This window comes from Hordeum vulgare, chromosome 3H, assembly GCF_904849725.1.
Source record: "Hordeum vulgare subsp. vulgare chromosome 3H, MorexV3_pseudomolecules_assembly, whole genome shotgun sequence".
Taxonomy (NCBI): Eukaryota; Viridiplantae; Streptophyta; class Magnoliopsida; order Poales; family Poaceae; genus Hordeum; species Hordeum vulgare.
Window position 1 is genome coordinate 610139072 of NC_058520.1, and position 27111 is coordinate 610166182.

The window sequence follows — 27111 nt, forward strand, 5'->3', positions numbered from 1 at the left end:
TTGCTGCTGCCTGTAGCTGCTTGGGTTGCCTAGTGCTTGTTGCTGCAGCTGTTGAAGCTTGCTGCCGAGGATAGTTGCTATAGCTTATCGCATAAGCTGCTATATGTTGTTGCTTGTTGTTGTGTCGCCTGCCATCCCCGCCTGCTGTGATTCATCGACAAATTCGACGAGTTCAATGACGTCCTCGACGACCCCCGGAACGTGTTCGAATACCGACGCCGAAGACCCTGTGCCGACGAGAAGAACCGTGTACGACTACCATTGACGAGACCGTGTACCACGACTTCCACAACGACCGTTGTTCTCCTTCAACGAACCGAACCGCTCCGATGTGCACGCTCCGAAGGTATAACGTTGAGACGTTGTCGTGACCGTGTGCATGTGATGTATGAGATGTATGTATGTTTGCGCCGTATGTTGCCCGTTGCACGTTGTTCCTCTTATGTTGTGCCCGACACATGGGAACCCGGTAGCGGGATCACCCCATTCTTTATTTAGCGTTCCCGCACACGCTTCCTAAACGTGGCATGATATCTCGACGAGTTATCGGGATAGGAACGTTGTCGTGGCTTCGTTTCCGTCTTGCTGCCATGGTTCCCTCTCGCTCGCCGTGGCGACACCTGTTTCTTTCCCTTCTTGCCCGTGTTATGAACTCGCATGCATGACGCATTCATGGCATATACATCTTGTGTTGCATGTTCTTGTGCCGTAGCTCCGTTCTATGTTCCGCGAGTTAAACCGTCTAGGATGCCATGTAGGATCACCGCTTCACCCCTTTCCATGATAACAACAATTTAATATTGTCGTGTAAATAATCAGGAGTGAATTAAATAATTAATCGTGGAGTTTTGTCGATATGCAACTCGTTGCATATCGAGCTTCATTTAATGTGTAGTGTTTGCGTGAGGTGAATTGCCATGTCATCCCTTGCATGTTGAACTGATCATGAATCATAGTAGGTTGTGCATCATGTGTGCATCGTGTGATGAATATCTGTGTTGATGTTTGTTTCTGGTTTGCTTCGTCTCGATAGAGCTCCGCAAGCGTGTTGGAATGTGAGGACCCGTTCGACTATGTTGGTTCGACTTCTTCCCGGAGTTCCTCTTCTTCCAAGCGGGATCTCAGGCAAGATGACCATTTCCCCAGATACCATTATTATCATTGCCATGCTAGTTATTTCGATGCTATCGATTATGTCTCGTTGCCTACCACATGTTAAATTTCATCCTCTCAACAATGCCATGATAATCTTCAACTGTACAACCTAGCAAACCACTGTTTGGCTATGTTACTGCTTGCTTAACCCTGTTGTTAGCGTTGCTAGTTGCAGGTGTAGATGCTTCCATGTGATAACATGGGTTCCTTGTCTTATCACCATATATTATTGTTATTTAATTTAATGGATCTATATACTTGGTAAAAGGTGGAAGGCTCGGCCTTTCGAGCCTGGTGTTTTGTTCCAGCTTTGCCCCCTTAGTTTTCGGCTACCGTTGTTATGTTCCATAAATGAGCACCCTAACACAGTCGGGGTTGTTATGGAGACCCCCTTGATAATTCGTTTTAGATTAAAGCTGGTCTGGCAAGGCCCAAATTTGGTACTACATTTGCCTAATAACTAATGAAGTGCATAGGGAGTAATTAACCCGAGGATAATTTAATCAACCCCCGGGCCAGTGCTCCTCATGAGTGTTGATCCCACCTGAGCGATGTCCGACGCCCCTCTGGTCACCCGAAGGTTTAGCGCTCCTATCGGGATCGTCGACACGTCGGGCAGCCTTGCTGGATTAGTTTTACCTTTGACGGAATATCTTGTGCATCGGGATTCCGGCGATGCTTTGGGCAATCTCAGAGTTGAGGTTTTCCACTAGGGAATCCAACGAGATCGCGAGCTTCGTGATTGAGGATTTCTATGCGGCTTGTGGTAATTTGTGATGGACTAGTTGGAGCACCCCTGCAGGGTTAAATCTTTTCGGAAAGCCGTGCCCTCGGTTATGTGGCATCGTGGAAACTTTGTTTAACACTGGTTCTAGATAACTTGAAGTTAATTAATTAAAATATGCCAACTGTGTGCGTAACCGTGACTGTCTCTTTCGTGAGTTCCTTCTCCGATCGAGGACACGGTGGGGTATGTCTGATGTAGGTAGGTGTTCAGGATCATTCATTTGATCATCAGTAGACACGTCCGTTATGTGTAGATCTTTCACCTCTATTTCTTGTACTCGTAAGTTTAGCCAACAAATATATGCTTAGCCGCTGCTGCAACCTCACCACTTAACCATGCCTCAACCAGTAAGCTTTGCTAGTCTTGATACCTTTGAAAATGAGATTGTTGAGTCCCCTGTGGCTCACAGATTACTACAACACCAGTTACAGGTACAGGTAAAGGTTACTCGACGCGAGCCCGTTGATTGTTCATTTGGAGTTGCTTCTTCTTCTTCTTCTTCATCATCGATCTAGGATGGGTTTCAGGCCGGCAGCCTAGGATAGCAAGGATGGACATCGTTCTTCTTTTCTCGTTTGTTTTCGTCCGTAGTCGGACCCTGCTCTTACTCTTGATGATTATGTAATGTACTGATGTGACTCTGATGTAGATTGTGGCGAGTGTAAGCCAATTCTATATATATATATATATCTCTTCTTTTCAGTACATGTACTTGTAACGATATCCATTCTTGCGACACGACGAGATGCGCTTCTATCCCTGACGAGGCCTTCATGCCAAATTGAGGATAGGGTCGCGGGCGTGACAGTCCCGCTTATAATTGTCTGACATGAGGTGACGCGACGCATCCTCTTGACATGCCTGCATGTCTACGAGGAGGTCGATGCTCGGGGTTCCAGGTACTGTCCTTATGACGTCATGGCTGGTGTTTTTTTATCCCTCGCTCGGATTATCAATGGCTTTTTTAGGAAAACTTTCAATAGATTCATCTTCAATTATGGCAGTACAATGATATAAAAAAATAGATCCAGATTCATATACCACCTAGTGACGACCACAAGCCCTTTAGCAAACCGTCGTTGCCCCTCTCTCGCTGATATCGGGCAAAATTTGTTATAATATACAGCCAGGAAGTCGTCGTGCTAAGGTCGTGCAGGACTGGCACACGAGAACAACAACCATCACCGATGAAGTTTTGCCTGACTCTAAGAAGGGAGGGGCAATGACGACGGCGCGTCTTCGGCTCGCTTTAGTTTTTATAGTCGTCGCTAGCTGATCTATGGATCTGAATGTAATTTTTATTTTTTCTGTTATTTGTTGTACTATCATGATTGATGATGAATAGATTGAATGTTTTTCGAAAAAAATGAATATGTTGCCCCCTTCCTCTAATTTTGTCGGAGATGCCCCTTTCCCTTAGAGCATCTCCAGCCGCGCCCCAACAAGCTCCCACGCCACTTTTTTATCGCCAGCTGTTGAAAATCGGCCTACTCGCGCCCCAGGAGCCCAAATTTACCCGGTTAGGGCCGAAATCGACGTCGGCGGACCTAGGCCAAACCCGGCGCGCTAGGGGCGCCAGGGGAAAGGGTTTTGGCAGAAAACGGGTGGGCCAACCATGTCAGCGACCGGGCGCTTCGTCGTCCTCATCGCCTCGGTATCCCACGGGAATCAATGCAAAGTGACCGCGCGTTACCGGTGGTCAGCCTTTTGGGGAACGTCGCATGGGAAACAAAAAATTTCCTACGCGCACGAAGACCTATCATGGTGATGTCCATCTACGAGAGGGGATGAGTGATCTACGTACCCTTGTAGATCGTACAGCAGAAGCGTTAGAGAACGTGGTTGATGTAGTGGAACATCCTCACATCCCTCGATCCGCCCCGCGAACAATCCCGCGATCAGTCCCATGATCTAGTACCGAACGGACGGCACCTCCGCGTTCAGCACACGTACAGCTCGACGATGATCTCGGCCTTCTTGATCCAGCAAGAGAGACGGAGAGGTAGAAGAGTTCTCCGGCAGTGTGACGGCGCTCCGGAGGTTGGTGATGATCTTGTCTCAGCAGGGCTCCGCCCGAGCTCCGCAGAAACGCGATCTAGAGGAAAAACTATGGAGGTATGTGGTCGGGCAGCCGTGAGAAAGTCGTCTCAAATCTGCCCTAAAAGCTCCATATATATAGGAGGAGGGAGGGGGACCTTGCCTTGGGGTCCAAGGGACCCTCAAGGGGTCGGCCGAGCCAAGGGGGGGAGGACTCCCCCCCAAACCGAGTTGGACTTGGTTTGGTGGGAGGAGTCCCCCTCCCTTCCCACTTCCTCCCTCTTTTTTTTTCTTTTCCTTTGATTTTATTTTCTTGGCGCATAGGCCCCCTTGGGGCTGTCCCACCAGCCCACTAAGGGCTGGTGTGTCTCCCCAAAGCCTATGGGCTTCCCCGGGGTGGGTTGCTCCCCCCCCCCCGGTGAACTCCCGGAACCCATTCGTCATTCCCGGTACATTCCCGGTAACTCCGAAAACCTTCCGGTAATCAAATGCGGTCATCCTATATATCAGTCTTCGTTTCCGGACCATTCCGGAAACCCTCGTGACGTCCGTGGTCTCATCCGGGACTCCGAACAACATTCGGTAACCAACCATATAACTCAAATACGCATAAAACAACGTCGAACCTTAAGTGTGCAGACCCTGCGGGTTCGAGAACTATGTAGACATGACCCGAGAGACTCCTCGGTCAATATCCAATAGCGGGACCTGGATGCCCATATTGGATCCTACATATTCTACGAAGATCTTATCGTTTGAACCTCAGTGCCAAGGATTCGTATAATCCCGTATGTCATTCCCTTTGTCCTTCGGTATGTTACTTGCCCGAGATTCGATCGTCAGTATCCGCATACCTATTTCAATCTCGTTTACCGGCAAGTCTCTTTACTCGTTCCGTACTACAAGATCCCGCAACTTACACTAAGTTACATTGCTTGCAAGGCTTGTGTGTGATGTTGTATTACCGAGTGGGCCCCGAGATACCTCTCCGCCACACGGAGTGACAAATCCCAGTCTTGATCCATACTAACTCAACTAACACCTTCGGAGATACCTGTAGAGCATCTTTATAGTCACCCAGTTACGTTGCGACGTTTGATACACACAAAGCATTCCTCCGGTGTCAGTGAGTTATATGATCTCATGGTCATATGAATAAATACTTGACACGCAGAAAACAGTAGCAACAAAATGACATGATCAACATGCTACGTCTATTAGTTTGGGTCTAGTCCATCACGTGATTCTCCCAATGACGTGATCCAGTTCTCAAGCAACAACACCTTGTTCATAATCAGAAGACACTGACTATCATCGATCAACTGGCTAGCCAACTAGAGGCATGCTAGGGACGGTGTTTTATCTATGTATCCACACATGTAAATGAGTCTTCATTCAATACAATTATAGCATGGATAATAAACTATTATCTTGATACAGGAATTATAATAATAACTATACATTTATTATTGCCTCTAGGGCATAATTCCAACAGTCTCCCACTTGCACTAGAGTCAATAATCTAGCCCTCACATCACCATGTGAATTACATTGTAATAAATCTAACACCCATACAGTTCTGGTGTCGATCATGTTTTGGCCGTGGAAGAGGTTTAGTCAGCGGGTCTGCTACATTCAGATCCGTGTGCACTTTGCATATATTTACGTCCTCCTCCTCGACGTAGTCGCGGATGAGGTTGAAGCGTTGTTTGATGTGTCTGGTCTTCTTGTGAAACCTTGGTTCCTTTGCTAAGGCAATGGCACCAGTGTTGTCACAGAACAAGGTTATTGGATCCAGTGCACTTGGCACCACTCCAAGATCCGTCATGAACTGCTTCATCCAGACACCCTCCTTAGCCGCCTCCGAGGCAGCCATGTACTCCGCTTCACATGTAGAATCTGCTACGATGCTTTGCTTGGAACTGCACCAGCTTACTGCACCCCCATTAAGAATAAATACTTATCCGGTTTGCGACTTAGAGTCGTCCGGATCTGTGTCAAAGCTTGCATCGACGTAACCTTTTACGGCGAGCTCTTCGTCACCTCCATACACGAGAAACATCTCCTTAGTCCTTTTCAGGTACTTCAGGATATTCTTGACCGTCGTCCAGTGATCCACTCCTGGATTACTCTGGAACCTACCTGCCATACTTATGGCCAGGCTAACATCCGGTCTAGTGCACAGCATTGCATACATGATAGAGCCTATGGCTGAAGCATAGGGGACGGAGTGCATATGCTCTCTATCTTCATCAGTTGCTGGGCACTGAGTCTTACTCAATCTCGTACCTTGTAACACTGGCAAGAACCCTTTCTTGGACTGTTCCATTTTGAACCTCTTCAAAACTTTATCAAGGTATGTGCTTTGTGAAAGTCCTATCAGGCGTTTTGATCTATCCCTATAGATCTTACTGCCTAGAATGTAAGCAGCTTCTCCTAGGTCCTTTGTAGAGAAACTTTTATTCAAGTAAACTTTTATGCTTTCCAAAAGCTCTACGTTGTTCCCAATCAGTAATATGTCATCCACATATAATATCAGAAACGCCACAGAGCTCCCACTCACTTTCTTGTAAATACAAGATTCTCCAACCACTTGTATAAACCCAAATGCTTTGATCACCTCATCAAAGCGTTTGTTCCAACTCCGAGATGCTTGCACCAGTCCATAAATGGATCGCTGGAGCTTGCACACCTTGTCAGCATTTTTAGGATCGACAAAACCTTCGGGTTGCATCATATACAACTCTTCCTTAAGGAAACCGTTAAGGAACGCCGTTTTGACATCCATCTGCCAGATTTCATAATCGAAAAATGCAGCTATTGCTAACATGATTCTGACGGATTTAAGCATCGCTACGGGTGAGAAGGTCTCATCGTAGTCAACTCCTGGAACTTGTGAAAAACCCTTTGCCACAAGTCGAGCTTTATAAACGGTCACATTACCGTCAGCGTCCGTCTTCTTCTTAAAGATCCATTTGTTCTGAATAGCCTTGCGGCCCTCAGGTAGTATCTCCAAAGTCCACACTTTGTTCTCATACATGGATCCTATCTCGGATTTCATGGCTTCTAGCCATTTGTTGGAATCTGGGCCCACCATTGCTTCTTCATAATTTGCAGGTTCATTGTTGTCTAACAACATGATTGATAAGACGGGATTACCGTACCACTCTGGAGCAGCGCGCGATCTCGTCGGCCTGCGTGGTTCAACAGAAACTTGAACTGGAGTTTCATGATCATCATCATTAACTTCCTCCTCAACCGGCGTCACAACGACAGAGGTTTCCCCTTGCCCTGCGCCACCATCCAGAGGGATGAGAGGTTCGACAACCTCGTCAAGTTCTATCTTCCTCCCACTCAATTCTCTCGAGAGAAACTCCTTCTCGAGAAAAGTTCCGTTCTTAGCAACAAACACTTTGCCCTCGGATTTGAGATAGAAGGTGTACCCAACTGTCTCTTTTGGGTAACCTATGAAGACGCACTTTTCCGCTTTGGGTTCCAGCTTTTCAGGCTGAAGCTTTTTGACATAAGCATCACATCCCCAAACTTTAAGAAACGACAACTTTGGCCTTTTGCCATACCACAGTTCGTATGGTGTCGTCTCAACGGATTTTGATGGTGCCCTATTTAAAGTGAATGCAGTTGTTTCTAATGCATAACCCCAAAATGATAACGGCAAATCAGTAAGAGACATCATAGATCGCACCATCTCTAACAAAGTACGATTACGACGTTCGGACACACCATTACGATGTGGTGTTCCAGGCGGTGTTAACTGCGAAACAATTCCACATTATCTTAAATGAGTACCAAACTCGAAACTCAGATATTCACCCCCACGATCAGACCGTAGGAACTTGATCTTCTTGTTACGATGATTTTCCACTTCACTCTGAAATTGCTTGAACTTTTCAAATGTTTCAGACTTGTGCTTCATCAAGTAGACATAACCATATCTACTTAAATCATCAGTGAAGGTGAGAAAATAACGATATCCGACGCGTGCCTCCACGCTCATTGGACCACACACATCGGTATGTATGATTTCCAGCAAGTCACTTGCACTCTCCATTGTTCCGGAGAACGGAGTCTTAGTCATCTTGCCCATGAGGCATGGTTCGCACGTGTCAAGTGAATCAAAGTCAAGTGACTCCAAAAGTCCATCAGCATGGAGTTTCTTCATGCGCTTTACACCAATATGACCCAAGCGGCAGTGCCACAAAAATATGGCGCTATCATTGTTTACTCTAACACTTTTGGTCTCAATGTTATGTATATGCGTATCGCTATCAAGATTCAATATGAACAATCCTCTCACATTCGGTGCATGACCATAAAAGATGTTACTCATAGAAATAGAACAACCATTATTCTCAGACTTAAAAGAGTAACCGTCTCGCAATAAACAAGATCCAGATATAATGTTCATGCTCAACGCAGGCACTAAATAACAATGATTTAAGTTCATCACTAATCCCGATGGTAGTTGAAGTGACAATGTGCCGACGGCGATTGCATCAACCTTGGAACCGTTTCCTACGCGCATCGTCACTTCGTCTTTCGCCAGCCTTCGTCTATTCCGCAGTTCCTGCTTCGAGTTGCAAATGTGAGCAACAGAACCGGTATCGAATACCCAGGCACTACTAAGAGAGCCGGTTAAGTACACCTCAATAACATGTATATCAAATATACCTGATTTTTCTTTGCCCGCCTTCTTATCTGCCAGATACTTGGGGCAATTGCGCTTCCAGTGACCCATACCCTTGCAATAGAAGCACTCTGTTTCAGGCTTAGGTCCAGCCTTGGGTTTCTTCGGCGGATTGGCAACAGGCTTGCCGCTCTTCTTCGAATTGCCCTTCTTGCCTTTGCCGTTTCTCTTGAAACTAGTGGTCTTGCTCACCATCAACACTTGATGCTCTTTACGGAGTTCAGACTCTGCGACTTTCAGCATCGCAAACAACTCGCCGGGAGACTTGTTCATCCCTTGCATGTTGTAGTTCAACACAAAGCCTTTATAGCTTGGCGGCAGTGATTGAAGGATTCTGTCAGTGATAGCTTCTTGCGGGAGTTCAATCCCCAGTTCAGCTAGACGGTTTGAGTACCCAGACATTTTGAGTACATGTTCACTGACAGACGAGTTTTCCTCCATCTTGCAAGCATAGAATTTATCGGAGGTCTCATACCTCTCGATCCGGGCGTTCTTCTGAAAGATAAACTTCAACTCCTGGAACATCTCAAATGCTCCATGACGCTCAAAGCGACGTTGAAGTCCCGGTTCCAAGCCATACAAGACTGCACATTGAACTATTGAGTAGTCCTCCTTACGCGCTAACCAAGCGTTCTTAACATCCTGATCAGCCGTAGCGGGTGGTTCATCTCCTAGCGCAGCATTAAGGACATAATCCTTCTTTCCAGCTTGTAAGATTAGCTTAAGATTACGAGCCCAGTCTACAAAGTTGCTTCCATCATCTTTCAACTTAGCTTTCTCTAGGAACGTATTAAAATTCAGGATGACACTTGCGTGAGCCATGATCTACAACACAAATATATTCAAAGTGGACTTAGACTATGTTCAAGATAATCAGAGTTCAACTTAATCAAATTATATGCTAAACTCCCACTCAAAAAGTACATCTCTCTAGTCATTTGAGTGGTTCATGATCCACTTACACTATCCCAAGTCCGATCATCACGTGAGTTGAGTATAGTTTCAGTGGTAAGCATCCCTATGCTAATCATATCAACTATATGATTCATGATCGACCTTTCGGTCTCATGTGTTCCGAGGCCATGTCTGCACATGCTAGGCTCGTCAAGCTTAACCCGAGTGTTCCGCGTGCGCAACTGTTTTGCACCCGTTGTATGTGAACGTTGAGTCTATCACACCCGATCATCACGTGGTGTCTCGAAACGACGAACTGTAGCAACGGTGCACAGTCGGGGAGAACACAATTTCGTCTTGAAATTTTAGTGAGAGATCACCTCATAATGCTACCGTCGTTCTAAGCAAAATAAGGTGCATAAAAGGATTAACATCACATGCAATTCATAAGTGACATGATATGGCCATCATCTCGTGCTTCTTGATCTCCATCACCAAAGCACCGGCACGATCTTCTTGTCACCGGCGCCACACCATGATCATCCATCAACGTGTTGCCATCGGGGTTGTCGTGCTACTTATGCTATTACTACTAAAGCTACATCCTAGCAAAATAGTAAAGCATCTGCAAGCACATATGTTAGTATAAAGACAACCCTATGGCTCCTGCCGGTTGCCGTACCATCGACGTGCAAGTCGATATTTCTATTACAACATGATCATCTCATACATCCAATATATCACATCACATCGTTGGCCATATCACATCACAATCATACCCTGCAAAAACAAGTTAGACGTCCTCTAATTTTGTTGTTGCATGTTTTACGTGGTGACCAAGGGTATCTAGTAGGATCGCATCTTACTTACGCAAACACCACAACGGAGATATATGAGTTGCTATTTAACCTCATCCAAGGACCTCCTCGGTCAAATCCGATTCAACTAAAGTTGGAGAAACCGTCACTTGCCAGTCATCTTTGAGCAAAGGGGGTTACTCGTAACGATGAAACCAGTCTCTCGTAAGCGTACGAGTAATGTCGGTCCAAGCCGCTTCAATCCAACAATACCGCAGAATCAAGAAAAGACTAAGGAGGGCAGCAAAACGCACATCACCGCCCACAAAAGCTTTTGTGTTCTACTCGAGAAGACATCTACGCATGAACCTAGCTCATGATGCCACTGTTGGGGAACGTCGCATGGGAAACAAAAATTTTCCTACGCGCACGAAGACCTATCATGGTGATGTCCATCTACGAGAGGGGATGAGTGATCTACGTACCCTTGTAGATCGTACAGCAGAAGCGTTAGAGAACGCGGTTGATGTAGTGGAACGTCCTCACGTCCCTCGATCCGCCCCGCGAACAATCCCGCGATCAGTCCCACGATCTAGTACCGAACGGACGACACCTCCGCGTTCAGCACATGTACAGCTCGACGATGATCTCGGCCTTCTTGATCCAGCAAGAGAGACGGAGAGGTAGAAGAGTTCTCCGGCAGCGTGACGGCGCTCCGGAGGTTGGTGATGATCTTGTCTCAGCAGGGCTCCGCCCGAACTCCACAGAAACGCGATCTAGAGGAAAAACTATGGAGGTATGTGGTCGGACAGCCGTGAGAAAGTCGTCTCAAATCTGCCCTAAAAGCTCCATATATATAGGAGGAGGGAGGGGGACCTTGCCTTGGGGTCCAAGGGACCCTCAAGGGGTCGGCCGAGCCAAGGGGGGGAGGACTCCCCCCCAAACCGAGTTGGACTTGGTTTGGTGGGAGGAGTCCCCCTCCCTTCCCACTTCCTCCCTCTTTTTTTTTCTTTTCCTTTGATTTTCTTTTCTTGGCGCATAGGCCCCCTTGGGGCTGTCCCACCAGCCCACTAAGGGCTGGTGTGTCTCCCCAAAGCCTATGGGCTTCCCCGGGGTGGGTTGCTCCCCCCCCCCCCCCGGTGAACTCCCGGAACCCATTCGTCATTCCCGGTACATTCCCGGTAACTCCGAAAACCTTCCGGTAATCAAATGCGGTCATCCTATATATCAGTCTTCGTTTCCGGACCATTCCGGAAACCCTCGTGACGTCCGTGGTCTCATCCGGGACTCCGAACAACATTCGGTAACCAACCATATAACTCAAATACGCATAAAACAACGTCGAACCTTAAGTGTGCAGACCCTGCGGGTTCGAGAACTATGTAGACATGACCCGAGAGACTCCTCGGTCAATATCCAATAGCGGGACCTGGATGCCCATATTGGATCCTACATATTCTACGAAGATCTTATCGTTTGAACCTCAGTGCCAAGGATTCGTATAATCCCGTATGTCATTCCCTTTGTCCTTCGGTATGTTACTTGCCCGAGATTCGATCGTCAGTATCCGCATACCTATTTCAATCTCGTTTACCGGCAAGTCTCTTTACTCGTTCCGTACTACAAGATCCCGCAACTTACACTAAGTTACATTGCTTGCAAGGCTTGTGTGTGATGTTGTATTACCGAGTGGGCCCCGAGATACCTCTCCGCCACACGGAGTGACAAATCCCAGTCTTGATCCATACTAACTCAACTAACACCTTCGGAGATACCTGTAGAGCATCTTTATAGTCACCCAGTTACGTTGCGACGTTTGATACACACAAAGCATTCCTCCGGTGTCAGTGAGTTATATGATCTCATGGTCATATGAATAAATACTTGACACGCAGAAAACAGTAGCAACAAAATGACACGATCAACATGCTACGTCTATTAGTTTGGGTCTAGTCCATCACGTGATTCTCCCAATGACGTGATCCAGTTATCAAGCAACAACACCTTGTTCATAATCAGAAGACACTGACTATCATCGATCAACTGGCTAGCCAACTAGAGGCATGCTAGGGACGGTGTTTTGTCTATGTATCCACACATGTAAATGAGTCTTCATTCAATACAATTATAGCATGGATAATAAACTATTATCTTGATACAGGAATTATAATAATAAGTATACATTTATTATTGCCTCTAGGGCACAATTCCAACACAGCCTTACATTGATTTCTCACGGGCGACGCAGTGAACGCGCGCTGATGCGTGGCCAGCCCTGTCCTGCCACACGGTGTCGCCCGCTCGCCGCTATAAAAGCCGCCCTCCTCGTTGGTGGTTGGGCACTTCTCGCCACATCTTTCTCTCCCAATCTCGTTGTCGACACCTTCTCTTCCTCTTCCTCGATGACCTTTCTTCTCCAACGCGCGCCATGGCTGAGCGCTTCCCAGGCGATGGCACCGTGGCCAACGACTTCGGCCGCCGCCACCTGTACGAGGATGAAGCTCGCCTCCTTTACGAGGCGGAGTACCTCGCACCGCCCGACATGCGGATGCCGGGCTCTTGGAGGCTCAAAGTCCGCGGGGTCCGGTGCCTCCGCCGTCCACCGGTGCTGAGCGGCGCACCGAGATCGCCAGGATCCGGTCCTCACTGTCGGAGACGGCGAGGCAGCAGCGGAGGTATGCCCCGGACAACCACAACCTGTGGACAGCGTACTTCAAGCGTGTCTACGAATGGCGCTCTGCCCAGCCACGGGCGCCACAACTCCGAGGGGCGGTTGCGGTGGTGGGGCGTCCCCGGGCGCACCCTCGAAGCCGTCCTCGAGCACATCGAGGGTGGTAACTTGCCGCGACTTGACTACCCAACGCAGTCCTTCTCGCGCCGGAGCGGTTCCTCATGGCAGCCGAGGTGCATGGTCGGGGCGTCATCGTCGTCCGGCTCCTAGTCCAACTCCTCTGACGCACGGACGCCCCTCGTCGCTGTGAAAACCGAGCCCAGCGAGACGCCGCTCCCGTGCAGTGGTCGCCGCCAGCCTTCTCCCCCTTCCCGCGGCCACCTCCGCCTTGTCAGGTCAAAGACAGAGCCGGAGACGGTGGCGACGCCGGTCGCCGTCAAGCAGGAGCACCTCGACATGGCCGCATCCGACGAGACCGCCCTCAAATGAGCTCAGGACTACTACGTCCGCGAGGAAATGGTGCGGCAGCGCGGCGCCCTCAAGGAGACCGTTGCTCGTCGTCGTGGACACGAGGAGGGCAGCAACGTCATCCTCGATGACAGCGATGAGGACGCGCTCGGGCCATCCAACCTAAGTTGCATCGCCTCGTCGACCCATGGCAGGGGTGCAGCAGGGGCGGCGACGACGTGCAGGACGGCGACGATGACGATGGCGGCGACTACACCGCCTTCTACATCCTCCTCGTCATGTAGATGACGATGACGATTGCGGCGACTACACCGCCTCAAAATTTGAATTTTTCATGTTCGAAAAGCGTCGTCGAGGGCCAACTTGGGGGCGCGACTGAAAACCAGACCGCCCCCACGCCGTTTTTTATGCCGGTTGACCGCCAGGGGCGCTATTTCTGCCCCTGGGGCCCCCAAAGGGCTGGGATGCTCTTAGTATGGCAAGAAAAACATAGATTTTTTTGCTACGATCCGTGTTTTTTATTCTCAGGGTATGTATACACAGTCTGCCTGAGGTGGAAAACGGGTGGGCCAGCCGTGTCAGCGACCGGGCGCTTCGTCGTCCTCATCGCCTCGGTTTCCCGCGGGAATCAATGCAAAGTGACCGCGCGTTACCGGCGGTCAGTCTTCCATTGATTTCTCACGGGCGGCGCAGTGAATGCGCGCCGATGCGTGGCCAACCCTCTCCTGCCACACGGTGTCGCCCGCTCGCCGCTATAAAAGTCGCCCTCCTCATCGGTGTTTGGGCACTTCTCGCCACATCTTTCTCTCCCAATCTCGTTGCCGACGCCCTTCTCTCCCTCTTCCCCGGCGACCTTTCTTCTCCAACACGCGCCATGGCTGAGAGCTTCCCAGGCGATGGCGCCGCGGCCAACGACTTCGGCCGCCGCCACCTGCACGAGGATGAAGCTCGCCTCCTTTACGAGGCGGAGTACCTGGCACCGCCCGACATGCACATGCCGGGCTCTTGGAGGCTCAGCGTCGGCGGGGTTCGGTGCCTCCGCCGTCCACCGATGATGAGCGACGCACCGAGATCGCCAGGATCGGGTCCTCGCTATCGGAGACGGCGAGGCAGCAGCCGAGGTACGTCGTGGACAACCACAACCTGTCGACGGCGTACTTCAAGTGCGTCCACAAATGGTGCTTTGCCCAGCCACGGGCGCCACAACTCCGATGGGCGGTTGCGGTTGTGGGGTGTCCCCGGGCGCACCCTCGAAGCCATCCTCGAGCACATCGAGGGCGATAACTTGTCGCGGCTTGACTACCAGCGCAGTCCTTCTCGCGCCGGAGCGGTTCCTCATGGCAGCCGAGGTGCATGGTCGGGGCGTCGTCGTTGTCCGGCTCCCAGTCCAACTCCTCCGGCGCAGTGGTCAGGCCGAAGACGGAGCCGGAGACGGTGGCGACGACGGCCGCTGTCAAGTAGGAGCACGTCGACATGGTCGCATCCGACGAGACCGCCCTCAAATGAGCTCAGGACTGCTACGTCCGCGAGGAAATGGTGCGTCAGCGTGGTGCCCTCAAGGAGACCGTTGCTCGTCGTCTGGACGCGAGGAGGGCAGCATCGTCATCCTCGACGACAGCGATGAGGACGCGCCCGGGCAATCCAACCTAAGTTGCATCGCCTCGGCGACCTAAGGCAGGGGTGCAGCAGGGACGGCGGCAGCGTGCAGGACGGCGACGACGACGATGACGATGGCGGCGACTACATCGCCTTCTATATCCTCCTCGGCATGTAGATGACGATGACAATGGCGGCGACTACACTGTTTCAAAATTTGACTTTTTCGTGTTCGAAAAGCGTCATCGAGGGTCAGCTTGGGGGCTTAACTGAAAACCAGACCGCCCCACACCGTTTTTTATGCCGGTTGACCGCCAAGGGCGCTATTTCTGCCCCTGGGGGCACTATTCTGCCTGGGAGCACCGGATAGCTGGGGATGCTCTTAGAGCATCTCCAACAGCCGCGCTAAACTAGCGCCGTGCCGCAAATCCGGCCATTTTAGCGCGCGCGCAACGCGGCGGGTGGCTCCAGCGTGCGCGCAAGAACGGCGTGTGCGGCATATGCAGTTCAACGCGCTGGCCGAAACGCAATCGCGTGCGGTGTATTTGGGGCGCCCGCTTCCCCGCGCGGCAAACTTGAACGCTCGCGCGAAAGTCTCTCCTCTCCTCCTCCTCCTACGCACCGCGCACGCCGTCGCCGGCGCCCTGCCACCGCACCCATGGGCACGCACACCGGCACCCCGCTCACCCCTTGTACAGCCCCCCCCCCCCCCCCCCGCCGCCGCCGCCGCCGAAAACCCTAGAGCGGGGAGCGTTGGCGTCGCCATCGCCGGAGCTCCGCCGACCGTCGGCCTCGCGCGCAGCCTCTTCTTGCCGCCGCGGACCATGGTGACGGGTGGCGTCGCGCCGGCGCCGTCCCGTGCCGCCGCCGCACCGTCGAAGCTCCCCAATGCGGCGCGGCCGAAGAAGGGAAAAACTTCCGGGAAGAAGAACAAGGCGGCGGACGGCTCCGGCAGCTCGAAGGGAAAGAAGCTTGCAGGGCGGCGGACGGGCGCGGCGGCTACCGAAGCGCCGGTGAGCTCACTCGTTGAGCCGGCCGCCGACGTGCACCAAGTGTTCGACGAAATGCCCCCAAGGTGAAAAAAATTCCAACTTTTATTTTCTTGTTATTTTTTCAATGCATCATCACATATAGATAGCTTATTTTTTTCAATTCAAAAAACTTTGTAGTCTCAACGATGATGCATACATGTCAACTATGGGTGTTGGGTCCAACAATTTGCATTGGTCTCAAACCAATGACATCCATATCGAAGACCATGAGTTTGAGGTGGACGAGGAGGGTGAGGGCATTGTCAACGCGCCGAAAGGAAGAGCGGGCAATTACACCACCAGCAATGACAAGTTACTATGCAATACTTGGTTGCAAGTGTCGAGGGATCCATCCGTTGGAGGTGATCAAAGTAGAGATGCTTATTGGGGGCGAATGAAAGAATACTTTGATGCTCAGAACGTGAGTGGAATTGACCGCTCCGAGAGATCACTTCGGTCCCGATGGTCGACAATCAACTCGGATTGTCAAAAGTGGGCGGCCGCACAAAAGGCAGTTGACAAGATTAACCCAAGTGGCACAAATGAGGATGATAGAGTAAGTAGCATCTCATACATGTCCATCATACTTGTTTTTGGTGTCCGAAGTGCTAACTTGTTTTGTTTTTCTTGTAGTACAACATTGCACAAAACTTGACGAGGACAACCAAGAAGGGGAAGATCAAGAAAGGCAAGATCTTTACCTTGCCTCATTGCTATGAAGTGTTAAAGGATGATGAGAAATGGAAGAAGCGTGAAGATTTGGATGATTTGTATTTGAGCAACAAACGCAAGCGAACAATTGAGTTGAATGATGATGAGGAGGAGGAGGATGCATCAAGTAATGACGGCAGGAGAAGCCCCACACCCAACTCGGTTTCATACTCGAAGCCAAAACGACTGGATGGGTGCAAGAAAGACAAAACCGAAAAGAAGAAGAGGAAAGGAGATGATGAGCTCACAAATGCTATGGAAGCTATTGTGAAGGCAAGAAAAGAAGCCAACGAGGTGAGGAAAATGGCAAGGAACCAAGATGCCGCGGCCGAGGAGAGGAGGTTGGCGGCCGAGGAGAGGAGGGTGGCCGCCGAGGAGAGAAGTGGCATTGGAGAAGAGGAAGGTGGGCATGGAGGAGCGAGCTAAGTTGTTGGAATGGGAGAAGCACTTGTTCCTCTTGGACACATCTTTGTTCAATGATGTGCAAAAGGAATATGTCAACCTTGCCCGTGAAGAAGTCTTGATCCAAAAAAGAGCCATGATCAGCGGCATGGGTGGCGGTGGCCTTGGCGCCATGGGTGGCGGTGGCCTCGACGGCATGGGTGGCGGTGGCCTCGGCGCCATGGGTGGCGGTGGCCTCGCTGCCATGGGAGGCATGGGTGGCTTTGGAGCCATGGGATGCATGGGTGCACCTCCGTCCGCCATGGGAGGCATGGGTGGCTTTGGAGCACCCTCCGACGCTATGGCCGCCATGGGAGGCATGAGTTTTGCTTCTCTCATGGGAGGCACGGGTGCACCTCCGGCCGCCATGGGAGGCATGGGTGGCTTTGGAGCACCCTCCGACGCTATGGCCGCCATGGGAGGCATGAGTTTTGCTTCTCTCATGGGAGGCATGGGTGCACCTCCGGCCGCCATGGGAGGCATGGGTGCACCTCCGGCCATGGGTGGAAGGTCTTTCGATGTGCCTCCTCACACACATTCCCATGAAGATGTCGTTGAAGATATTGCCAACATCATCGGAGCTTCACGTGATGTGGTGCGTGATGAGGTTAGGGAGGAAGATTCATCTTCGGAAGATGAGGACGAAGACGAGGAAGATGATGATTGATGTGTCTTTCATTTATGTCTTGAACTTTAGTTTGCATTTTGAACTTGGTTGGATGAACTTGTGGGCATGAACTTTTATGCATCAACTTGTTTGTGTCAAATTCACATGTTCATTGCATTTTAGCGCGCGCTGCTGGAGCGGTGCGTGCGCGCTGCATTTTAGCGCGGCTGCTGGAGCCAGCGCCTATCCCCGCGCTAAACCAGCCGAAGCACGCGCGGCAAACACATTTTTGGGTGCGGCGCGAAGCGTGGCTGTTGGAGATGCTCTTAGTATGACAAGAAAAACATAGATTTTTTCGCTGGGATCCGTGTTTTTTATTCTCAGGGTATGTGTACACAGTCTGCCTGAGCTGGAAAACTTTGTTCCATCGTATTCACTTTCTTGTATAAGGGGGGCTCAAAGCTAACGGTGTGAAGAAAAATACATTAAATCTCAGTCTTTTCACTTCAAATAAGGTCGAAGTTTTGATATATGCCTGGTTTGAATAGTACTATTTATTTTTCAATTTTTGGAGGGGGCTTCAGCCTGTTGAAGCACCCCTTAGATTCGCCGCTGCATATAGAAGGGGTGTCTCACCAGAAAAAAAACAAGGAAAATTATGATACTATGACGGCGGCATCAACAGCGGCAGCCATTTGTCAGCAAGGAGTGGCACCGCGGCATGGCGTGCCGGTATTTTGTTACCCCTATTTGCCAGAACCAGGAATTTATCATACGCACAACACAGGGACAAAACAGGACAAGCGGCATGCGAGTACACAAAGATTCATATGGAAAACGCATTAATTAAGTGCTCCGACCAAATGTTGTCAACAAAACACACTACCGCTACCTAGGCGGTACATTCGCATGAACAAAGACGACGAAATAGTCCTACTCCGCAGCAACTTAAACCGGCAAAGTGATGGGGGACGCATGCTTGTCAAAATGTAACAGTGAGCTTGGCCCTGGGAGACACCCTCGGCAGGTCTAGTAGCAGCTTGGCAACAACCTTGCTGCGCTCTCTTTCTCCCAACCACTCTATCTTCACTTCTTCCAGAGCTGGTGCCCAGCTCAGTAGCTTTGCCACGAAATCAATTTCACAGTCCAAACCCTCGAAACAGTACATACTGGCCGTTACGAGATGGCCCATTTGCGTTTGTGTTTGCATGGTAAGCTCTTGAATGCTCGCCTCATCCGGATACCATATGGCCCAACGGTAACTCTGCATCATATATAATTTTTTTCACGGCTAAGTAGACAACACAACACGAAAGAACATGGATCGGATAATCGAGCGAGGGATGGGATTTAATGGAGGCATACGTACCGATATACGAAGCTCCTTCAAGTTAGGGGCATTCTGAAGCAATGAACATGCGGTCAACACTTGCCTCTGATCCTCAAAATTTATCATAAGAGAAATATACTCCAGCCGACGAAACACAGCAGGGAGCTTCATAAGTATGCACCCCTTTGATAGATACTGCAACAAGAAAAGAAAAAAGAAATGGCAACACAGATTAGTGAGAAGGCAGAAGAAGGCCACAGTAATGCTGGAGCTAATAATAGCTCACCTTCAGGAAAAAAACAGTAATTGAAAGAGATTTGATCTCACTAAGGCTTCCCAGTGCCTTCTTGACATAGCTTTCCTTGTCATGCGCAATTGGAACAGATTGATATATATTAGACCTGTAATCAATAGAGAGAGTGGCCACCTCCAGATTAGGGGCATCCAAAGCAATGTCTTCAAAGTCCCCATGAACTTTCAGATATTCCAGTTTAGGAGCTTGAATGTTTAGACACCTGATGCCCCCAAATCGAACTAATCTCAAATCAGTCAGTACGGGGCAGCAGGAGATCAGATTTTGGATATCCATGTCTGTGGAGGAGAAAATACTCAGGCTGAGGTAAGTTAGGCTCTTGAAACCATGGAATACCCGGGGCAAGCTGATAATGCAGTTTTTCAGGCGGAGAGACTCCAGACCGCCAATAGAAAAGAGGCATGAGGGAATCCTATACTCTGGCTCTCAGTTCAACTTGATCATAACTGATCTTGGTGATCTCCTTGACAGCATGAGCATCCACCTAGCAAATTCATCATGGTAATTTCCTTTACCTGATATACCAAACTCTTCTATGGTTCCCTTGTGGAGTGATAGCACCATATCGACCAACGTAACGAACTTGGTTTGTGCAAAATTTCCATCGCGCAGAAATACTTTTGGCACATTAGTCCATGCATCCTTCCAAGAACTTGATAGGGTGCTAGTCCTAACCGCTTCTTCGACATTCAAACGGGAGAGGATGTCACCCTTTATTTCTGGAGGTAGACCGCTAATTCTGTCTAAACTCACGACAGATGTAGCTTCCTCCCTGGCCATTTTACATGCACTGATTGCTTCAGAATCCATATCAAACTGTCCTAGCATTTTCCATAAGACGGGGAGCCTAAATTAGCGTGGATTCTACCACATATAAGTTATAACTGAAAATACAATATACGCAGAAATTAAATGGTGCATTAAGTAAGTTGCTTGTTCATATCAAAACAAAAAATAAGCAACAACAAAGGGATGTCAGTTTTAGGGAAAGTACATTTCTATGAACAGGACTGAACTAGGCCACTTCGTTGGTAAAAATAAAAAAATGCACTGTAAATAACAGCTGTAACTGAATCTGATTAAGCACAAGTGAGTCACAAACAAGCATGCGCATGCATGGCTCGTCTTGCAATAATTCATGAATCCACCGCAAACAGTTGTCGAACTTGAGATATATGGGAGCAGAAAGCAAAACGAACCTACGGCCTTGGGCTCGGTTGCTGCAGAAGCGCCGGACAAGCGGCCGGGGAAGGCGCCGCCGAGACGGATCGCAGAGGCCAGATGGGCGAGGAACGGAGGCACGACCCACGCCGGACGCCTAAGCGGCCTCGCCGCCGGCCGCCGGATGGCGTGCCGTGTCTAGGGTTGGAATTGAGCGGAGCAAACGCCAACGCCGAAATGGTGTGCGCTGAGGGCAATACCGGAACGGAATAGGGCTCTAGGGGAGACTGGGCCGCTGGGCCATATCGGTACAGTGCCAGTGAGGAAGCGATACACATACCGTTCGAAGAAGGGCGCCTACAGCGACCGCCAGTGGGCCGTGGCCCATTAAAAACAACGCTGCTGCTCGGTTCGCTCAATCGCTGAAAAGAAACTAACTCCCCTCATTTCTCTGGCTCTGCTGCGCTGCTGGTTCAAGGAAAAAAAGACCAACCTCCTTTTTCTTCAATTTTGAATGTTTTTGTGAAAAACGTTCAAAGATTTACTAAAATTCTAAAAAAAATCATCGATTTTGAATATTTCTTTCACAAATATAAAAAGAGTTCATAAATTTCAAAAAAATTACAGGATTTGAAAAAAGTCCATTCAATTTGAAAATAAGATGTTCATCGAATTGAAAAAAAGTTCATCGCATTTGAAAAAGAGTTCATCAATTTATAAAATAAGTTCATCAAATGTTAAAAAGTTCAATATTTTTTTAAAAAAGTTAATCAAGTTTGAAAAAGTACATTGGAAGTTAAAAAATAATCATCGAATTTGAAAAAAATCATCAAATTTGATAAAAAGTTCATTGAATTTTCAAAAAAAATAGTTGAATTTGAAAATGTTCATTATATTTTTTAAACAAATATCTATTTTGGAAGGACTTCATAAATTTTGAAAAAAGTTCATCAAATTTGAAAAAGTTTATCAATTTGGAAAAAAGATCATGATTTTGAAAAAAACTCATCGAATTTTGCAAAAAATTCACCGATTTTAGAAAAAAGCTGATCAAACTTGCAAAAAGTTCACAATTTGGAAGAAATTCCATCAAATTTGAAAAAGAAAAAATCACCGATTTTGGAATAAAATTCGTTGAACTTGAAAATAGTTAAAAATTTTGAAAAAAAATCATGGAATTCGAAAAAAAGTTCAAATGTTGAAAACAAATCATCATTTAGAAAACAAAAAAGAACAAATTTGATGAACTCTTTTCAAATCGTCGAACCAGATCAAATAAAAAGAAAAGAAAATCGTTGAACCAGGTCAAAGAAAAAAAAGCAAAGAAAAAAGAAAGGAGAATGAAGCTGGAAAAGCAGTTTGGCACTAGAGAATTTGTAAGAAAGAAAAACAGGACTGAAACATCTAATATCCGGTGGCGTAGTGGCAGTTGTCTTTATTTTATTTTATTTTTTATACTTAGTGGCAGTTGTCTTTAGCGCTTACTGAATTGTTCGCGAGTTCGGGAATCAAACGTGCTCTTTTTTTTAACATTTTAGAAAATAAACGGATGATAAATGGGCCGGCCCAGCTCGTACCAGTGGGGGCTGCCCTGTAGGCGCCTGTTTGGGAACGGACGCATATGCGCCAAACAGGATTTCCTTAAATTGATGTGTTATCTAAAAAAAACAAATTGGTACCTAAAATACAGGGCCGGTCCTAACATTTCGGGGGCCCGGGGCGAAGGTGAAACCAGGGGCCCTTTAACGTAAACACGAAATTATAATTTATGTCTTGGCTTCGGCTCTTGAACGTCCAAAAATCTCTATATGTAGGTAAATATACAAGCATATAGCTCGGATCCTTTTTTTTATTTGAACTCCAAAGCAGGTCAAATACAAATTTATAGGCTATAAATTTTGATCCACTTTAATTACCAAATCAAGAAAACAAGTATTCAAAACAAGTATTCAAGTTATCTACGTCTTTCCTGTTGCTAAATAGAAATCTCCTAAAATTTGCAAAAGAAAAGTCTGCCCAACTTTGAAAATACTTGTACAACAACAATGAATCAAAACTGGGAAAATTGGATTTGACTGGAGCGCAATCCATAACCATTACCAAATTGGTTTTTGTGTCAACTCGAAATTAAGCACGGGCAGTGATGTTTTCAAAACACTAATCCCATCCAATGATTGGATTATCAGAAAGAACTCTGCATCGACTTGAATTAACATTATCAAATAACAAATTTAAGAACTAGGGACTACTAGAAAAGTTACCTTTGAGTTGTAGAACAAGGATTTAAAAATCAAATGATAGATTTTCTGATATAATGCAAGCAGTCAGTCGCTTGCTCCTGGCTGCTGCTACGCATGCATGGTGATAAGGCTTGGCGAGGGCGCGACCACGCGAGGGTCGGACGATGATCAGGCAATGGGAAGGGTGCTCGGCACTAGGCGAAGTCATCCATCGACGTGCCAATCCTTGATCTGATCTGATCTGACCGATGAGCCATGATGCGTGAGTTTTTTTTTTCGAAGATCGTGCGTGCATCACGTTTCTTTTTTAGGGAAGTGCATCGCGTACATGGCATGGTTACCTACCGCAGCCAACCCAAGTGGGCCAGATTTAGTCGCTTCTTATTTTTCTTTGTGTAATTGCTTCTTATACGCAAGAGGCCTGTACAGGGTGAAGTCTTGGGCTACTTACATACCTGAGAGGGCCCCCCTACATTTTGGGGGCCCGGGGCGACCGCGCCCCAGGCCTGCCCCCCTCCCCCCCCCCCCCTCCCCCGGCCGGCACTGCTAAAATAACATACATATGTACCCTTGAAAAGCAAAAAAAAATGTATAAAAAATAAATTTATTTGTTTCCTACAAATAATACATGTATTCAACTGACAATTGCTGGTTTCGAGATTGGTGGCATGAGTTTCAGTGGGGAGGCACAAGGAGAAGGGAATGGGTAAACTGCGGGAGAAGCTTTTATCGGGCAATCAAGGAACAAGGCAATTGGGTTCAAGGGATGCGGCAAGTGAAATTTTGTTCACTACATTGGATTTTTGTTCAAGACATTCCCACCGCCTTGACTCCATTGTGTGGAAGGGTGTTGCCTAAACCTTCAAACTTTTCGAGGAGACTATTTCCCCACTTTCAAAAAACAAAGGAGATAATTTAACTAATTTTTGTGTTGTAAAGTTGCTTATTGTCCATGGCTCTTGCCGTGTTTGGTGCAAGGATGTTTAGTGAACCCAAAGTCATAAGGCTACGGTCGGGTCATATCCCAGTTTGCGCACAAAGCTTTGTAGCAAGATATTTATCCGAGAAAGTTCAACAATAGAATGTAATAGTCTTGGGTTAAATAAAAATGTTATTGTGAGTGGGATGTAGGGTCACACAAGGAGTGTATACATATGTATAGGCAAACTCCATGGTTTGCACCAATCTGGAAATGAAAGGTAAAGACTGTTCCCTAGCTAATAATAATTCAAATATGGCAAAGAGATGATACAAGATTCATGTCCCAACGATTAAGCCAAGGTTCAAGTGTTCTGGCAGTTGATTTCTACCATCTAGCGCATCATAAACATTGCTTGGAATTTCTATTCAGTATCTTTAATTCTTTAACAGACTAATCTTCGCATAAGTTTGATCAACAACTGAACAAATACCTCTGCATTATGTTGATTGTTTGAGGTAAAAAAAAGTGGATCCTATTCACCTCAGTGAATAATTTTGACATACACAATAGCTGAATATTAAAAAGGGGGCGACGTAGAAACATTTTCCCGTACCAACAAGAAAAGAATATGAGATGTTGAAGCACTAAACATTCATTCCAATCTGAAACCAATGTAAACAAATCTGATTTCCAAAAGTACAAAATGTCTACACTGATTCAGGCATGGGCAGCTTTAATGTTATTACTTCAGGCCTCAGATGCTTACGCATGCAGAAAGTACGATATGAAGCTGCTTTCATATATGTGATCACTTCTTATGGACACATATGTTTGCCGGAACCAGGAATTTACCATACGCAGAACAAAGGGACATAACAGGACGAGGAAGCGTGGGGCGGTGTGCGAGTGTCCAGCACATGGAGGAACGGCGGTAGCGGCTTCTGTGTCTCATTGTGTCCCAGGTTGCAGAAAGAAAAGGCGAATGGTGTATCATATGGAAAACAATGTGCTATCAGTTAAATACTCTTAACAAAATGGACTACCTCTACCCTGCAGCACACATACATATATAACCACCAGCTAGAACAAAGCCGAAATAATTATTACCCAACAGCAAATTAAATCGGCAAAGTGATGGGGGATGCTATCTAGATGGTAGGGGTGCATGCTTATCAAAATGTAACAGTGACCTTGGCCCTGGGAGACACCCTCGGCAGAGCTAATAGCTTGGCTGCCTTGGCATGAACCAAGCTGCAGTCTGTTTCTCCCTTCCACTCTATACTCAGTTCTTCCAAAGCTGGTGCCCAGCTCAGAAGCTTTGCCACGAAATTGACTTCGTAGTCCAGACCCCCGAAATCTACCACACTGGCCGTTACGAGATGGTCCATTTGCATTTGCACGGTAATGCTTACCTGATCCTGATCCAACAGGCTCGAAGGGTAACTCTGCATTGTTTTTTCACAACCCATTAGCCGTAAACACAATGAATGAACATGGATCAGGTGATCAAGCAAGGAAGAGGGTTTAGTAGGGTATACGTACCCATAGCTCAAGCATTTTAAATTAGGGGCATTCTGAAACAATGAACAAGCAGCCGAGACTTAGTGATGGACAATTGGAACAGATTGATATGCTTTAACTTAGTGATGAAGAGAGAGAAGGGCCCATTTCAGATTTGGAACATCCAATTTAATGTATTCAAAGTCCCCACTAACATGAAGATGTTTCAGCTTAGGAGCTTGAATGTTTATACAGTTGATGCCCTCGAAAGAACTTAATCTCAGATCAGTCAGTACAGGGCAAAAGGAGATCAGATATTGAATATCCCTGTCAGTGGAGGAGAAAATGTTCAGGCTGAGGTATGTTAGTCTCTTGAAAGTTGAAACCTTGGAATGCCCGGGGCAAGCTGATAATACTGTTTTCCAGGCGCAGAGACTTCAGATTGGCAATAGAAAAGAGGCATGAGGAAATCCTATACTCTGGCCCTTAGTTCAACTTGATTTTCACTGATCTTGGTGATCTCCTTGACAACATGAGCATCCACATAGCGAATTCATCATGGTAATTTCCTTTACCTGATATATCAAACTTTTCTATTGTTCCCTTGTGAAGTGATAGCACCATTTCGACCAATGTAACGAACTTGGTTCTTGCAAAATTTCCATCGCACAGAAATATCTTTGGCGTATCAGTCCATGCGTCCCTCCAAGTACTTGATAAGGTGCTAGTCCTAACTGCTTCTTCGACGTTCAAATGGGAGAGGATGTCGCCTTTTATCTCTGGAGGTAGACTGCTTAGTCTGTCTGAACTCGCAACAAATGTAGCTTCCGCCCTGGCCTTTTTACAGGTACTCATTGCTTCAGAATACAGATTAACTGTCCTAGCATTTCCAAAAGATAGAGAGCCTACATTAGCGTGCTGTCTACCGCATATAACTAATTAAAAATACAATACAATACATGCAGAAATTAAATGACGCAGTAAGTAAATAGCATGTTCATAACGAAACAAGAAATAAGCAACAACCGAGAGATGCATTTTAGGGAAACAATCCAGTATGTTACTACTAACAGAACTGAACTCGGATATTGCGTTGGTCAGGTGAAAAGCTTGATTATCATTTGACATGTGTTACAAGACCCTAATTTGCAATCTTGAAAGCAAACATGTCCCATGTTGCAAGTTGGAAAGGGGTTTCTTTTGTTGAATACATGTGCAATCATTTGAAGAATAGGTGATTAAAATTTGGAAGGAAATTAAAAAAGAACTTGTATGCAAAGTATCAATTTGATAAAGAATTTAGGGTATATGAATGAGAGGCTCTCAACCTGCAAATGATGAAATGCAAGTCTACTTCAGGACAGAGAGTCAATTTACCCTCCTTTCTTAGCCTGGATGTGGACTTGGACTCAAATTATTCAGGAGCAACATTCACTATAAGTATGATGTTCGACATGTACTAAGTTAAAGCCGTGTACTAAGTACTGGAATAGGTTCCCACTGACAATTAACTAATCTTTCTTGGCAAATGAAATCCACTAGGAAAATATTGAGTCTGACAAATTAGCACTGTGGAGCTAGATAATAAAAAAAGCAACTAAATAACAGGGTATTAATTAAAGTGGATTCAATTATCTAAACAAGCATACATATGAGCAACTGAATCTTGCTAGTCGTCAATACTCACGGAGCAATCCAATAACCCACATCATAACTTAATCATACGGGCCTCATGAAGCATGCGC

General features: G+C 47.3%; 1 protein-coding gene and 1 pseudogene across 1 annotated transcript; both read right to left on the minus strand.

The window, feature by feature from the left end:
• Positions 1 to 18724: 18724 nt before the first annotated feature.
• Positions 18725 to 20958, minus strand: LOC123445633. The gene is made up of 4 exons (XM_045122646.1): positions 20743 to 20958; positions 19517 to 20359; positions 19270 to 19425; positions 18725 to 19164 (listed from the first exon to the last, which is right to left on the minus strand). The coding sequence occupies exons 2-4, from the start codon at positions 19817 to 19819 to the stop codon at positions 18883 to 18885; spliced, it is 741 nt and encodes a 246-aa protein (XP_044978581.1). The 5' UTR covers positions 19820 to 20359; positions 20743 to 20958; the 3' UTR covers positions 18725 to 18882.
• Positions 20959 to 24500: 3542 nt separating this feature from the next.
• On the minus strand, positions 24501 to 27111 carry LOC123442265 (annotated as a pseudogene).

Bases quoted from the DNA above. Each gene is read 5' to 3' on its own strand.
- LOC123445633 (XM_045122646.1), bottom strand. From the start codon at position 19,819: ATGGATATCCAAAATCTGATCTCCTGCTGCCCCGTACTGACTGATTTG. The intron at 19,426-19,516 runs GTGAGCTATTAT...TTCTTGTTGCAG, and splicing joins TTACTGTTTTTTTCCTGAAG to TATCTATCAAAGGGGTGCAT. The intron at 19,165-19,269 runs GTACGTATGCCT...TATATGATGCAG, and splicing joins TGAAGGAGCTTCGTATATCG to AGTTACCGTTGGGCCATATG.